The sequence below is a fragment of the Pan troglodytes genome, chromosome 18, assembly GCF_028858775.2.
Source record: "Pan troglodytes isolate AG18354 chromosome 18, NHGRI_mPanTro3-v2.0_pri, whole genome shotgun sequence".
NCBI classification, from domain to species: domain Eukaryota; kingdom Metazoa; phylum Chordata; class Mammalia; order Primates; family Hominidae; genus Pan; species Pan troglodytes.
This window is the reverse complement of record NC_072416.2, coordinates 15875504-15887744: the sequence shown is the minus strand read 5'-3', so window position 1 is coordinate 15887744 and position 12241 is coordinate 15875504. Positions and strand designations below refer to the sequence as shown.

Sequence of the window (12241 nt, the reverse complement as noted above, 5' to 3'; positions counted from 1 at the left end):
GCTTGCTATGATTATTGTTGTTGTTGTTGTTTATGAGTTATAATCCACCAGGTGGCTCACTAGAGGAATAGTGTGGCTCTCCTCACAGAGGTGTAATTCTCTGTTCTATGACTACATTCATGGGGCTCTGATGTGAGTGACTCCAGCCACTAACAGTTTCTAAGTGCTGAAAGAGCATCCTGTGTGTTCCAGACTTCTCTGATAACCAGAACTGTGCCCCAAAGACAGCCCAGGGGATCTGCTCTGGGTGATGCTAAGTGACCCTGTGGCCAATGAAAGGTCTCCAAATCCCAGAGTAAAGATCCTGACCCTGACTGCAAATCTCCCCTTTGCTTGACATTGACAATGTCTCTAAGCACCCAGAGAGTGGAAGTTTCATTCCCCAGGGACCCCAGATCTCTGGCTTTGGGCAGCCACTGTGAGTTCCTGCCCACATCCTTAGTGTCTTTGGGACTTCGGTGTACAATGACTGGCTTATAATCACCAGTAGGTGCATCTCTGTGCCTAGGGATTTTTCTTTTTCTCTTTTTTTGAGATGTAGTTTGGCTCTTGTTGCCCAGGCTGGAATGCAATGGTGTGATCTCGGCTCACCGCAACCTCCGCCTCCCAAGTTAAAGCGATTCTCCTGCCTCAGCCTCCTGAGTAGCTGGGATTACAGGCATGCGCCACCACACCCAGCTAATTTTGTATTTTTAATAAAGATGGGGTTAATCCACGTTGGCCAGGCTGGTCCTGACCTCAGGTGATCCGCCCGCCTTGGCCTCCCAAAGTGCTGGAATTACAGACATGAGCCACCGTGCCCGGCTGCCTAGGGATTCTTGACACCATGAAAGTCCTTCTGCCTTTGCACATGACAGCCTAGGAGTGTCTGAACATTAGCATCCCTGAAAGCAATTTGGAAACAATGTCTGATGGCCGTGGGCACGTAAACACCCAAGCTCCATGTTACTTGGGCAGGATGATTCTGTGTGTGTGTTCAACACTGTCTCCCAAAGTTTCCCTGCAGCATGAAAGTCCAGCCGTGCATAGTGGTAGCTGGCATGATATCATACTCTTCTTAGCTGCTTTGCCTTCCTTATTGAACCTCCCACCCCCTCCCAGTATTCTCTTCATTTCTCACATCCTAATCTCCGAGCCTCTTTCTGGAGGAACCATAGTCAGACAGGTTTCTACCTGAAAATTTCAAACTCTATGCTACCAGAGGCCAGACAGGAAATAAAATTTAATAAATAGGGGAAGAATCGAATCTTCCATCCTTTCAATATTTGTGTCTTCTATGACCCTGATAAGCGTTCAAAACTAAGTTCAAATCGCAGCAAGATTCTTGACCATTAAGGATAAATTTAGTTATGATGAGGAAACCTAGCAACAATAGATTTCTAAAGGCAAAAGGATGTGAACTAGGAGATGTGACACAAACTTACCAAAAAGGCTTCAAACACAAAGTCTCCTGGAAAATGTGTATATGTTGCTGTTAACTAGAAATTGCCTTTGCCGGAAACAACTTCCCATATATTCTGAGTATTATAGACCTCATTCTCTATGCTAATATTGGTGTTCCCTGGTGAAAACACAAATTAGGATGCAGGGTTCTAGAAAGATACATGACAATCCCAACAGCCTCACATATAATCAGTTTTATTGCCAGGTAAGAAATTCATATTAATATAGTGAATACATATGTTTACAAATAAACATTCTTAGAAAACAAACAAATGTGTTTTTTTCTTCATTGTAGGAAGAATTATTCGTATCATAAACTCTGCAGTTGTTGACAAGTATTAACACAGGTTTACTTGCAGAACATACGGTTACTAAAATATTCGCACATAAAATATGCTCCATTTACACAAAAAACTGGGAAGAGTTAGATGGGGAGGCCAGGCGGAGCCCAAGGCAGATGGAGGCTGAGACACTGTGAAAGGGCAAAGGGAAGTCAGACTCTGGTCCCATTGGGTTGGAAATTAGGGGACAGCTAAAGGCAAAAAATAGGGGCTGATGTCAGGGCATGGAATTAGGAAGAGGACAGCCTGTCTGCTTTGTTGTGGTTTCTCTCTTCTAGGTCTCACTACCCTAGCTATAGCGTCCTTGTCTTGGTACATGGAAGTCACAGATAGTTCCATAGGTTGTCCCGTCTTTCCATATTGTGAGGTCTGTCTACCCTCCCAAGAGGAAGCCAAAATTGACAAATGGGATCTAATTAAACTAAAGAGCTTCTGCACAGCAAAAGAAACTACCATCAGAGTGAACAGGCAACCTACAAAATGGGAGAAAATTTTTGCAACCTACTCATCTGACAAAGGGCTAATATCCAGAATCTACGATGAACTCAAACAAATTTACAAGAAAAAAACAAACAACACCATCAAAAAGTGGGCGAAGGATATGAACAGACACTTCTCAAAAGAAGACATTTATGCAGTCAAAAGACACATGAAAAAATGCTCATCATCACTGGCCATCAGAGAAATGCAAATCAAAACCACAATGAGATACCATCTCACACCAGTTAGAATGGCAATCATTAAAAAGTCAGGAAACAACAGGTGCTGGAGAGGATGTGGAGAAATAGGAACACTTTTACACCGCTGGTGGGACTGTAAACTAGTTCAACCCTTGCGGAAGTCAGTGTGGCAATTCCTCAGGGATCTAGAACTAGAAATACCATTTGACCCAGCCATCCCATTACTGGGTATATACCCAAAGGACTATAAATCATGCTGCTATAAAGACACATGCACACGTATGTTTATTGCGGCACTATTCACAATAGCAAAGACTTGGAACCAACCCAAAAGTCCAACAAGGATAGACTGGATTAAGAAAATGTGGCACATATACACCATGGAATACTATGCAGCCATAAAAAATGATGAGTTCATGTCCTTTGTAGGGACATGGATGAAATTGGAAATCATCATTCTCAGTAAACTATCGTAAGGAGAAAAAACCAAACACTGCATGTTCTCACTCATAGATGGGAATTGAACAATGAGAACACATGGACACAGGAAGGGGAACATCACACTCTGGGGACTGTTGTGGGGTGGGGTGAGGGGGGAGGGATAGCATTAGGAGATATACCTAATGCTAAATGAGGAGTTAATGGGTGCAGCACACCAGCATGACACGTGTATACATATGTAACTAACCTGCACACTGTGCACATGTACCCTAAAACTTAAAGTATAATAATAATAATAATAATAAATACCCCATGGATACATTAAAAAAAAAAAGAATAAAAAGACCTTCCCTATCCAAACTTCCCTCTTCAGTTCATCTCCCAAAGCCAACTGGAAGATAATAAACTATGAAGCACTTCCTGAGCTTTCCATCCTAGACAGGACTACTTGGAAAGTACGTGTCCTTCTTGGGCCATCATTGTGGCTACATCTTAATGACCAGTCTGCGCCTTTGCTGCCAAAATTACAACTGCAGACCCCAAGGAGCCCAGTTCAATTGATGAAGCTTATTCAGAGGAGAAGGAGCATGTAGAAGGAATACAACACTACAGATTTAGAGGCCAAGAAAGACTCTTAATCAGAGTTGAGATAAGGGTGGGACGAAATGGACTGGGGGCAAAGAGCAACCACGAGGTAAAAGGGAGATAAGAATTATGGAAACTTTGAGCTGGAAAGAGCCTCACAGATAAGTCAACCCAGGGTTTTCTGAAGTGTGGGCTATGCACCCCTAGTGTATGCACAATGATCATAGGCAGTACATAGCTACAGCATTGTTCAACACTGACTTGCATAGGAAATGATTCCCCTTTCATTTACTTTTTGGTCCATCTTATTAGTACAAAGAGAAAGTCTTCATTGGGTGCTGGTATTTTTAACAATTATTTAATACCTGATGATATCATTTTAAGAGAGAGAGAGAAACAGAAACAGAGAGATGGAGAGAGAAAGAAAGAACCACAGGCTTTAGTTCAGACTCACAGACAACAGACTCCAGCTGGAATTTAATCATCGCTGCTTGTTTCCTTTGTACTTATTTTTATGTTTGCTTTCTATTTATGGCAACTGACGATTTTTTTTTAAATTTGTGATGAAGACAGGAAGTTTTCATTTTAAAAACAAAATGCATTAAAATGAATCAATTTAGATACAAATATTGTGAAGGTGATATACAGAGAAGCCAAAGTGTGTTGCAGGTACATAGCTCATTAACGTCAAGGAAACTCTGACCATGCCCAGTGGTATTTACTTGACTCTGGGAAGCTCTGGGGTCTTCCCAAGGAGGCTGAGAAGGTGGGCACTAAATCTCTGACCCCAGCTTTGTACAGCACGGTACCTTTTTATACATGGAGATCTCCTATTATGCGTTCTTTGAAAGATCTCTTTTTTTTTTTTTTCTTTTTTTTTTTTTTGAGACAGTCTCACTCCGTCACCCAGGCTAGAGGGCAGTGGTGTGGTCTCAGCTCACTGCAACCTCCCAAGTTTAAGCGATTCTCCTGCCTCAGCCTCTCGAGTAGTTGGGATTACAGGCACCCACCACCATGCCTGGCTAATGTTTGTATTTTTAGTAGAGACGGGGTTTCACCATGTTGACCAGGCTGATCTCAAACTCCTGACCTCAGATGATCCACCTGCCTCAGCCTCCCAAAGTGCTGGGATTTTAGGTGTGAGCCACTGTGCCTGGTCAAAAGATCTCATTTTTAAAAACAGGTAGAGGTTTTGCAGTTTCAAAAAGCTTGACCTACCCCAATTCCCTATGTTTCAGATGGGAGACTGAGGCCCAGAGGGATCAACTGCATTGTTGGTGTCCTCGTATCTGCTGGGAGTGAGGAGAATAAATATCTGGTTTTGCTGATTTCGTGATGTCAGAGTGGAGAGGCAGGTGAGGCAGAACCTTGCAGCTCAGGATTTCAGAAAATACTCTGAGTCTTGTTTGGCCAGACCATTTATAGCTTCTGACACCAGAGATGCTGTGGGTCTGCTGAATGTTAATTAACTACCAAAGACCTTTAGGGGCTAGTTGAAAAACCTTCCACCTTAGATAAAAATCTCTTCTCTCTCAATCCACTTCTTTGGGCTTCCACAAAACAAACACAACTTGTAGGAAAACTGACTTTGCTGGGACCCCAAGGACTATGGATTATGAGAACCAAACAGAAAAACAACCTCAGGACATTCTGGATGGGAGATGAACACATGAAGTATGTGGGGAGCTAATTTGGAGGGACCATGAGAATTACGGGACCAAGAAACATCTGACAGGTTTGAGAGGGCTAGAAAATGGAAGGACTAATTTTGATAGCGTAGAGAGTAGGGAGGTCTTCGTTCTTGGGTACCCCTGACATTGTAGCAGCCCCTCAGAGGGTGTTATGGGGTGGGCTCACCTACAAAGGAAGGATGGAAACATCTTCTACTACTACAGAAAAACAAGAGGAAGGAAGGCTAAAAGAACACAGGTTGCACTTGGGAAACAAGACTGTCATTAAACAACAGTAACACATTGAAGGCACCACCCACGCTTATGACATTTTCAGTCCAAAGCAGTTGAAGTTTGGCAGCGGCGGCGGCAACGCGCTGAAGGGAAAGGGATGTCAGGGACATACAGTTTAAAGAGGACTTGTTTCTGTGGCTGTTTCAGGTCTTGGAGGCAAAACCCAGAAATCAGAGGCTTCTGGATCCTCATCTGATCTCCTGTGGACTTTTCCAACTGTGGATTGGTTGTTGTTGTTAATGTCAACAACAAGTCTTCAAGATTTTTGAAAAAAAAAAACCACCTAATTTGCCGTTTTTATCTGTTTTGTAGTGGGCTTACATTTTAATCCTCTTTTTAAAAAGTTATTTGATACTCTCCGGACCCTCTCCGTAAAAGCCCATCCCTCCCATTTCCACGGTCATGGTCCTTATGGGAGTTCTCTAAAATGTTTTTTGTTTTTTGTTTTTTCCTTCCCATCATTGTCGGTGGGTTCAGGGTCTATTTACTTTTTGTGAGTTTGAGGGTGTGTTGTTTTTTGCTTTCAACATGGATGATATGAAAAGTACTATAAATAGAATGGTTGGGGTCCAGTTACTGTTTCATGCTCGTCAAAATTTTACGTCCACGTCACCACTTCTTGGAATTAGAAAAATGCTTCTAATGTGGGCAAATTCCTCCCAGAACAACTCCTCTTCCAGAATACACTCTTCTCTTGTGTCCTCCCTCATTCTCTACCCCCATTTCCACCCTGGCTTTCGAACCTAGAAACAGACAGCACGTGGCAAGTAGTGTATGTGCTCAAATGGACAATTTCTCTAAATTGTGCTACTTTTATATTTTGTCATCATGGATTTCAGTTTCAAGTTAGGAGGAAAAGAAAACTCAGCCCCACGGTTTGGGCATGTGAGTTGGCCATCTTGGGCCTGAAGTGGAAAGAGTGTGCCTCATTTTCCCCTTTGCTGTATTGCTGAATGTCCACGCTTCGGTCTTTCTCAGCTGCCCGCCGACACGTTACAGGCATGACCTAGGAAAAGCGCGACTCTGTGTCCCCAGTAGGTTTAGAGTTGGTTCTTGTTGAGAGTGAGTGTGTGGACGCGTGTATTAGGGGAGGATGGGGAAGGTGTGGGCGGGGTTGTTTTTTGCCTCTCTCAGTTGAGTGTGGTCTCCAGGGTGCTCCCTGTGGTGAAAGCTCAGACAGTCACTTCTGTTTTGCTGTTGGTGATGAAGTATGGCTGTGGGGGTGGGTAGTGCTGGGGGCGAGTTCCCAAGGGGTCGCTGGAGCCTGTCTCGGCCGTGCCAAGCTTGCCCTTGTTGCTGTAAGCCTGCCGCCGGAGGGACTGCTCGTTGGGGTCCCAGCCCTTAAAGTTGGTGGTAGAGGTGTAGGCCAGGGGATGTGGGGGCATCTTGTTGGTGCGGGACTTCTGTCCATTCTGCTTGGCAGGACCATGCTCAGGGCTGAAGGCCCGGGGCTCGTCCTCCACTCTTACGGGGTGCAGAGGTAAGTTCCCCTTGGCAGCCAGCTCAGCCAGGTGCCGTCGCTTGGTGTAGAAGTCGTCATTGACCTTGTCAGCTACACATCGGAACGGGTGGATGAAGAAGGGGAAGAAAGAGAAGAGAGAGAGAGAGAGAGAGAGAGAGTTAGAGACTGGCATGTCAACCCAAGAACAGCATAAAAATGGGCCAACAGTCCAAACAAGACACACTAGAAACTCCACCTAGAACAAGACAGAGGGAAGGGCAGCACCATGCCCTTTTCACAAACAAAGAGCAGGACCAAGAGGATTAAAGGCATCCCCAAGGGAACCTCTAGACCTCGGAAATAAACACTTCTCCCCCCACAGTTCCACCTACCATTCTGCCATCGTTGGTTTGCCTATGAAATTCACGTGTTGTTTCTTTTTTATTAAAATGATACATTCTCATTAGAGAAAAGAGTGAACATGTTAAGTGATCTTCCTATCTATGACCTACCAATCAAGACAGCCGATAACAACTTTTGGGTGTATTTTCTTCTGGTATTTTTAATAAACAGAGTTTAATTTGGGATTTTTCTTCGGTGGTTTGTTTGCTTTTGTTTTTGCTTTTAGCAGTTAAACCAGACCTGTATTCACATTTCAACTGTGACACCTGCCAGCAGCTTAACCTTGACTAAATTACTTAACATTTGTCAGCATCAGCTTCTCCATAAGGAAAGCCATTACAATAAAAAAGTATACTTCATAGGTCTGTTTGGAGAGTTAAATGATATGATCTGTGTAAAGTGCTTAGATATTATCTACCACCATTATCATCGTCATTATAAATAAGTTTGTTTCTATTTCTCAAGTAATGTTCTATCAAGCATTTCTTCATGTTGTTATAAATTATTAATAAACAGGATTTTCATGTGTACCTAGTATTTCATTGAGTGGAACTATCAAAATTAATTAATTCCCCTATTAATGAGTGTTCTAGTTGTGCCAATATTTTGCTATTAAAAATAAAGTTGTACGTAATAGCAACTTTTCACTTAAACCTCTCTTTATATTTAGAATTTTGAATTTAGCATAATTCTAAAAATGTTTTCTTATTTATTTATTTATTATTATTTTTTCAGACAGGATCTTACTCTGCTGCCCAGGCTGGAGTGCAGTGGCACAATCATAGCTCACTGCAGCCTCTACCTCCTAGGTTCAGATGAATCTCCTGAGTAGCTGGGACCACAGGCAAGCATCACCACACTAGGCTAATTTTTGTATTTTTTGTGTGTGTAGAAATGAGGTTTCACCATGTTGCCCAGGCTGGTCTTGAACTCCGGGGCTCAAGCAATCCTCCCACCTTGGCCTCCCAAAGTGCTTGGGATTACAGGTGTGAGCTACCGCACCAGGCCTGTTTTCTTAATTTACATCAGGGATTGGCAAACTATAGCCCACGGGGCCAAATCTGGCCACATCCTGATTTTGGAAACAAAGTTTTATTGGACACAAAACCATGCCCATTCATTTATATATTATCCATAGCTGCTTTTGTTCTGCTGTGGTAGAATTGAGTGCTGGTTGAAACTCAGTTGACAGAAACCGTGAGACCTGAAGAGCCTGAGATATTTACTACCCAGTCCTTCTTAAAAAAGTTTGCTGACCTTTGATTTGGATTATAAAAAGTAGAATTATTTGGCCAAAGAGTATAAACATTGTTAAGGCTCTTGATACATATTGCCAACTATTCTACAAAAGAGTTTTACCAATTTCCACTCAATGTAACTACACTCTCTCCAGCATTGAAGGATTCCTTCCTTCCTTCCTTCCTTCCTTCCTTCCTTCCTTCCTTCCTTCCTTCTTCCTCTCTCTCTTCCTCCCTCCCTCTCTTCCTTCATTTTTACTTCTCTTTCTCTTTCTTTCTTTTGAGGACTAAGCTCTGATTTTTTCTTATCTTGCCCAGATTTCTATCTAAGGGGTCTGGGAGTCATATCCTACAAACCATAAATTCTCATCAGATGGGTTTTATTTAACGCTATATATTGTGACTTACTTTCCTATCTGACTCTGACACAACATTACATGACAAAGAAGAAAGTCAAAATATTTTACCCCAAAACATGTTTTTTTGTCGTTCTTTGAAATGGCCCTGCAAAAAAAAAGTTTTTTTGTGGGGTAAAACCTACATGTGTAAAGAAGCTCTATTAACATAGCTAGATTTTTTCTTCCAGGCCCTCCCAATCATAAAGAGATTAACTGAGAGTCTAGCACCTTTTAAAAGTCTAAATAGGAAACATTTGTCTTCTATTGTCTCTAAGGGCTGCCACTATAAGACTTCAAAAGAACCTTGGTCTCCACAATCTTTTATCTTCACCTGAACATTCCCTTTCTATTGATCCCAGGTCTTTAGACTCAACAAGTTGTCAACCAGAAAATGTTTACATTTACCGATAGCCTTGAAGCTTCCCCTTCACCTGAACATTCCCTTTCTATTGATCCCAGGTCTTTAGACTCAACCAATTGTCAACCAGGAAATGTTTACATTTACCTATAGCCTTGAAGCTCCCCACTCACCATCCCCTTCGAATTGTCCCATTTTTCTGGACCAAACCTATGTATTTCTCAAATGTATTTGATTGATGTCTCATACCTCCCTAAAATGTATAAAACCAAGCTGCAGACCAGCCACCCTGGGCACATGTTCTCAGGACTCCTGAGGGCTGTGTCATGGGCCATGGTCACTCCTATTTGGCTCAGAATAAATCTCTTCAAGTATTTGACAGAGTTTGACCTTTTTCATCGACACTTTCTTTTCTTTTCTTTTAATTTTTTTATTATACTTTAAGTTCTGGGATACATGTGCAGAACGTGCAAATTACATAGGTATACATGTGCCATGGTGGTTTGCTGACACTTTCTTTTCTTACTTGTTTTTCATTTGACAATTTTATGAAATCTCCTTTTATTTTATTTTAATTTCTGAATTCTTTTATTATAAGATTATCTACACTTTTTAAATTAATTCATTAGCAATAAACTTTTGAACTTTAATCTCTCAGGAGACCAGAAGTATTTGCTCTTTTATCCACACGTTGGGATCTCACAGTGTCACACATGTGAATTTACATACAGGTTAAAGAATGCCTGCCTCCCTACTAGAATGTCCACCCCAGCAGGGCAGGAACCATGTCTGTTTCTGATTCTCCTTCATATCTTCAATATCTGATTCTCCTCCTTACAGGGCTCTATGCTTCTTTTCTCATTAGATCCTTTCAACAGTGAAGGTAGAAAAGATGGGGACTATTTCTCCCGCTTGACAAATAAGGAAACTGTCAAGCTCTGGCATATAAAATGATTAAACTAAGGTTACCCAGAGCTAATGGCTGAGCCAGAGTAGAACCTACATTCAATCAACATTATTTGAAAGGCCACAGATGGAAACCCTTGGTTTCAGGACTGAAACAAAAATATGTCCCTGTTTCTGATGCTGTGTCTATGCTAGACATCATTCATTGATCACCGCACTCTTTCCTGGCTAGCATGGCCTCCACTCGGACTACTGCCCAAGGAAACAACCCAGGAAGCCACATATTAACTTGCTATGTATGATACAGTTTAAGTTGAGTTTATATTCCTTGTAATGCAAATAGCTCCGACTGATAAAGCCTTTCAAGAGAAACTTCCTCTTTAAATTCTAGGGCTACCTGAAGGTATGGAATGTCAAAGCCAAAAGGAATCTTGGAATCTGCTAAGGCTGTGAGGATCACACATTCCTGAAATGTCATGAATTGTTTAAGGTAGCACAAGTTAATATTAGAGCTGGGACTAGAACCCATCTTCCTGCCTTTTGGAGGAAAGCTCTAGATTTCCAGTGCCATGAAACTTCAATACAAAGTTTCCCCCTTCGACATCAAAATTTATGTCATTACCTCCTGGATTCAACAGCATCTCTGGCCCAAGGTGGCCATGCCTGAACCCAGCAACATTACTCAGATCTGTTCTTCAGCCTCTTTCTTATCTCTCACATGGGAACCACCCACCCCTTAGCCACTTAAGCCAGAAACTTGGGAGCAATGGTTGACTTCACGCTCCTCTTCTCTTGCAGGACAACTGTCAGACGCATGTGAACCAGAGCAACCCCATCTTGAATAGCAGCTGGGTAAAATGAGGTTGAGACCTACTGGGCTGCATTCCCAGATGGTTAAGGCATTCTTAGTCACAGGATGAGACAGAAGCCTGGCACAAGTCATAAAGGCTTTGCTGAAAAAACAGGTTGCAGTAAAGAAGCTGACCAAAACCCACCAAAACCAAAATGGCCATGAGAGTGACCTCTGGTCATCCTCACTGCTACACTCCCACCAGTGCCATGACAGTTTACAAATGCCATGGCAATGTCAGGAAGTTACCCTATATGGTCGAAAAAGGGGAGGCATAAATAATCCACCCCTTCTTTAGCATATCATCAAGAAATAACCATAAAAATGAGTAACCAGCAGCCCTCAGGGCTGCTATGGAGTAGCCATTCTTTTATTCCTCTACTTCTTATTAAACTTAATTTCACTTTACTCTATGGACTCGCCCTGAATTCTTTCTTGCATGAGACCCAAGAACCCTCTCTTGGGGTCTAGGTCGGGACTCCTTTCCCGTAACAAAGGTGGCCATGCCTGAACCCAGCAACATTATTCAGATCTGTTCTTCAGCCTCTTCCTTATCTCTCACATGGGACCACCCACCCTTTAGCCACTTAAGCCAGAAACTTGGGAGCAATGGTTGACTCCATTATCCTCTTCTCTTGCAGCACAACTGTCAAACCAACAAGTCCTTCCAGCCATATCTAATAAATATTTATTTAACCTATTCCCTTTCTCCTACCCCCTTTGAACATTGTTCTCCTTCAGTAACCAAACTGGCCTCCTTGCCTTGTTTCACCTCCTCCAATCCTTTCTCCATGCTGCAGTCTTTGAGCTGTTTGTTCAATCATTTAGTCATTCATCAAACAGGTACCCACCATGTACTGGACACTTGAAATATGAAGGAGAATCAGAAACAGACATGGTTCCTGCCCTGCTGGGGTGGACATTCTAGCAGGGAGGCAGGCATTCATCCAAACCAACCTGCCTTCTTTTCTGTCTCCTCTCTTTCCTTCTTCCACCAACCGTGTTTGTTGAGGGCCTAGTTTACTCCCTGAAAGGGCACACAAAGGGGCCTTGATCTGATCAGGAGGGAGATGGTGGTCAAATAATCCCCCAAATTACATAAAAGTATAACTATGGTAAGTGCTATGAAGGGGAGCTAACCAGTCACAGCAGTACTTATAATGAGGTCCCCTATCTGGTCTAAGAACCAGGTGT

General features: G+C 42.5%; 1 protein-coding gene across 2 annotated transcripts in view; it reads right to left on the bottom strand.

Annotated features, from left to right (window-relative positions):
• Positions 1-1622: 1622 nt before the first annotated feature.
• Positions 1623-12241, bottom strand: part of SHISA9 (shisa family member 9) — a 339485-nt gene continuing 328866 nt past the window's right edge. For both annotated transcript variants that reach the window (XM_009430326.4, XM_016929450.3), the window contains one exon: positions 1623-7006. In XM_009430326.4, coding sequence (XP_009428601.2) covers positions 6627-7006 — 380 coding nt within the window. In that variant the 3' untranslated portion in view covers positions 1623-6626. The remainder of the gene's footprint in view (positions 7007-12241) is intronic.